We start from the raw sequence: 4,487 nt of genomic DNA, 5'->3' as shown, positions 1-4,487 counted from the left end.
CAACAGCGATTTTGGTCCCAACAGCTTAAGTTCAGGAGTTTGAGACCAACCTGAGCAACAGCGAGGCATTTTGGCGGGCGCCTGTAGTTCCAGCTACTCTGGAGGCTGAGGCAAGTGGATTGATCACTTGAGCCTGAGTTTGAGGTTGCTGTGAGCTATGAAGAAAACTGGACGGGCCTAACTTACCTATTAAAGACTTCCAAACTGGTCATCTAGTAAAGACTCAACTGTGTGCTGTACACAAGAGACGCACTTAAAATGCAGCCATGGAAAGGGCTAAAAATAAAAAGGTGAACAAAGATTTGCCAGGCAAATGGAAACAGCAAGACAGGGGCGTTGCAAGCCTGATGCCAAAGTCGACTTTGAGCCCCAAACAAACAAAAAAATAAACAGAAAACTTAAAGCTTTGAAATGGCCCTTGAGCATATGAAAGAATATCCAGCATTACTCTAAGTAAGATAAATACAAATTAAGACTATTATTTTAAAATGGTGCCATTCCTTACCCATCGGATTGGCCACACCCAAATCCTCCCTCTCTTTCCCTGCACAAATCTTATTGATGGCTGATCTGAGCAATAATTAATGATACTATTAAATATAATTCTATGTGACAGCATCTCAGTTTTCTGTAGATCATCTATTGATTAATCCCAATTAATCTGGAGAAGTCTGCCAACCTACCCCAATTTAAAAGCCAAGATTATAAAGCATAACCCTTTTATAATTCTAAAATGTGTATATACATCTAATATATATTTATGTTCATTTACATATATATATATATTCGACTTCGAGGTTTTCTTCATTAGCCAGATCTGTGGTTAGACTGAAGACTGGCATGGGTGTGACATCTCCTATAGTGCCACGTGGGAGAAAGTTAGGTTTCATTTCACCGTTGTTAGAAATATAGTGTTATATTAGGGTTAATCCCACCCCAGCCCCAACAAGTTAGCTATTTCTCTTTGGGTCAGGCAAAATGAACTGCTTATCCATATAAACTGTCTGTATATGTATCTCCATCAAGCAGTTACGTCGAATTGTCCCTAACGGGACAAGGGAGATGATCGCTTTGTTCTCATGAAAATAGGATACACTTGGATGAATTTTAAATGAGTGTTCATACTGCAGAATAATGTGATGAAATGATTTCAATCAATTATCTGCCTTAGTGTTTTAGTTTAAAAGGTTGTAATCGAAAACAAAAATGCGTTCTGCTGATACTCATGTTCCCCTGAGAGCCAGGACAATGTGACAGGAACAACAGGGTCAGCGTGTTCTCAGACCTGTGGGAGAGCGGGCAGACACTGCTGTGAACACAGTTTGGGCCCCCCAAATTCCTGTGCTGAAACCCTGTTCCCCAGTGATGGTATGTGGAGGGGGGACCTTCAGAGGTAATCGGGGTTGGATCAGGTCATGAGGGGAACACAGCCTTTTCTCTCCATTGTGTGAGGACATGAAAACTCAGCCATCTGTGAACCCAAAGAGGACCTGATCTGGTACTTCCAACCTCCAGAACCGGGAGGAATTAAGGTTTGTGGTGGAAGTCACCCGTCTATGGTGTTCTGTTACAGCAGACCAGAGTGGTTGACGTCACCTGTCTATGGTGTTCCGTTACAGCAGACCAGATTTAGATACGATTCCTTAATGAAAAATGACAGTGCTCACTTCAGCAGCACATGTACTAAAACTGCGATGATACAGAGGTGAGCATGGCCCCCGCGCCAGCATTGTGTGCAAATTTGCAAAGCGTTCCCTATTTTTATGAATTATAGGCCCACATGAGACAAAAAATACAATTACATTCAAAAAGGGAGAAGGAAGAGGGGGTCAGTGAGCTCCACCTAACAGATACAATGTAGGGGTACTTGGTACCCCTGCTGAGTGAAGGACTCAAATAAGACTCAGACTTTCCCTAACAAACACAAACAATATAAACCTAATTGTATGTAGCCTTATTTTAACCTGAAATAAATTATGTATATATGACAAGATTTTAAACTATAGAGCAGTGGGGTTGGCTTTGCCCCTCCCGCCAGATGTTTGGCAAGGTTCAGAGACACTTCTGATTGCTGGTGGGGGTAGATGTCGCTAAGTAAACAGCCAGCAATGCTCATGACAGCTCCCCACAGCAAGTTATATCCTACACAATGTTAATAGTGCCCAGGTTAAGAAATCCTACTTTAAAGGTAACCATCAGCTGGTCTTAATTTTCATTTCTCTAGAAATTTTTTGTTTCTCACTTGGGACAAACTTGAGGGCTAAGATATGGCAGCATAATATTTTACTCCAAGTCCAAATTGCTAGTTGGGTCTTTGAAATATTAGCACTGGGAGATGCATGTCAGCCTCAACTTCTTACTCAGACTTGTGACTAAGACAAAACAGGTGTGGAGATTTGATGCAGGAATTCTGAATGGTCTTTAGAGTATTCAACACTGTGACCATAGAATCATTCACATCAGCACAATGGCGCTCCTCCAAGAATGTATTTATTTACATGAAAACACCATTTTATACAAATCTTAAGGAAGTGTTTGTCCAGACGTGCCTTCCCCAATCCCTTACTTGCCCCTTCCATTTTCATTTTATTTTGATCTCATAAATAAAATTTGAGACTGGTTGAAGGAAACTGAATATGCCTCGTTCTCTTGCACCCCAAATTTTTAAGACTGTTTAGTGTCCAGAGTTATCCTTCAAAGAAAAGTCTTAACCAGGGTTATTTTATTTAATTTATTTATGTAATACAGTGTAGAAAGCTATCATGTCATAAGCAATGATTCTGTACAATCATCCTGCAGAAAATTTTTTGGGAGAATTCTTGGTAATTTAAGACCAGCAGAGCGTTCCCCCCTCCCACCCGTAAAAGTGCTTACAATGAACAGGGATTCTTTATCAAAGATCCAAAGATATGTGGACAAAAAAAAAGTTCAAATTCTCAATGCCTAATTGTGTGCACATAAAACAGGCACAAAGAAACAAACGTGTATCCTCTTAATTCCTATATCACAAATATAGCAGAAGCAGCAATCTGTACAGTAAAATGCAATCATGGAAGAAAAATCTAAAGCATCTGGAATACTTAAAAATGTTTAACTTCAAAATGCATAGTGATCAGGAAAAGAATACTTAGGCAAGAGAAGCAGCTAAACTCCCACGTTCACACGAAGCATCCCCCATCGATTCTTAAAGCATATTTCAAGTAGGACTTAATTGGGTCACAAACCACAAGAATAATATACAACTGGCTAAGGGGCTATGTGATAAATAATCAGGAGAGAATCTATTCATGCACTAGTTTGATACAGCTACATTCTTTACAGTACACAAAACCCATTAATAATGTAGTGTAGAGATCAAAATGTAAAGAGAGAGAATACATTACTGATTTGTGTATTAATTCAAGTTCAGGCATCTACTTGTGTTATAGCACAGCTGTCAAAAGGCGGTAATGAGTAAATAATAAAACAGGGTTTCTTTTCCCCCACATTATTCTATGAATGAACACCGATGGGTAGTGAAGCAATGGTTTTGCTGTCCAACTTCAGAGGCTGCTGTGGCGGGGGTCTAGTTCTGCATCTGCTCAAAGAACTTGTAAGTTGGGTTTTCATAGCCGTTCTGCTGCATCTTGGACAGGTGGCGCTCCTCCGGGGTCACGGCGGCGTCCACCTGGAAAGCAAAGAGGAGAATTGAGTAAAATAAAAAATCCTTTAGAGTGCACATGTAGCGGCGGTAAAAAGATAAGGCACACAGTACTTTTTTTCGCCAGGATTGTGGAACACGCAAGATTTTCTCCTTTCTGTCTCATTTCGACATCTGGGGTGGAGTGCCTTGGCCCACCCCCTGCGCAGGTGCTCCATCTGGCCACCAGGTGGCACTGAAAACCTTGCCGCGTGGGCTCAGGCTGGCTAAGGTCTCACAGGTTGCTTTTATTTCCCAACCCAACAGTGACTGGATAAATCTAGTACCGCATGTACTTGTTTCTTCCCTGTTGGCTTAAAAAAGGGCAAACAGCCTCGACGGAAGACTGTTTCCTTCGATGGAAGCCCGATTTACTTGAAAGCGTGCTGGTAAGAGTACTATGGAGAGAGATTCAGCAGAGCATACGCTATGTTGGGTGACTCAGTCTAGGTAGAAAAAATATGCAACTTCCTGGACGGCTGAGTGTTCTCCCAGACTCAGTTTCATCTGTCCCTGTGTTCATCAAATGTTCATCAAATTTTATGTGTGTTAAAATGTTAAAGAAAGGTCCCAGAATCATTTAATTAAGACAATGCTGTACATGTATATACCAAAGGTGCTATTATTTGGCACAGGAAAAAAGGAAGAATCTACATCATATATATAATTAAAAAAAAAAAACAACTCAGCACGTAGATAGTATAGAAGTATGTTCAGCTAAAGGCATAAAAGATCTTCTCCACTAATATGATGGTTTACGTCTAAGGTCAGGCTAGTAAGGTGGGAGACCCTTCTCCCTCCCCAGGTG

General features: G+C 40.9%; 1 protein-coding gene and 1 non-coding gene across 5 annotated transcripts in view; one reads left to right on the top strand and one right to left on the bottom strand.

Annotated features, from left to right (window-relative positions):
- The first annotated feature begins 1,659 nt into the window (after positions 1–1,659).
- On the top strand, positions 1,660–1,763 carry LOC111723278. Its single transcript, XR_002771851.1, has one exon. It is a non-coding gene; the product is annotated as a U6 spliceosomal RNA (small nuclear RNA).
- Positions 1,764–2,472: 709 nt separating this feature from the next.
- The window catches only part of APP (amyloid beta precursor protein), a 272,685-nt gene continuing 270,670 nt past the window's right edge, over positions 2,473–4,487 (bottom strand). For 2 of the 4 annotated variants that reach the window (XM_023509700.1, XM_023509703.1), the window contains one exon: positions 2,474–3,667. In XM_023509700.1, coding sequence (XP_023365468.1) covers positions 3,566–3,667 — 102 coding nt within the window. In that variant the 3' untranslated portion in view covers positions 2,474–3,565. Of the gene's footprint in view, positions 3,668–4,487 lie in introns of all 4 variants that reach the window. The other 2 variants (XM_023509699.1, XM_023509702.1) reach the window with 2 other exon arrangements.

This window comes from Otolemur garnettii, unplaced genomic scaffold (genome assembly GCF_000181295.1).
Source record: "Otolemur garnettii isolate 467f Iridium unplaced genomic scaffold, OtoGar3 scaffold00009, whole genome shotgun sequence".
Classification (NCBI taxonomy): Eukaryota; Metazoa; Chordata; class Mammalia; order Primates; family Galagidae; genus Otolemur; species Otolemur garnettii.
Note: the sequence above shows the minus strand (reverse complement) of the source record. Positions and strands in the feature narration are given on the sequence as shown.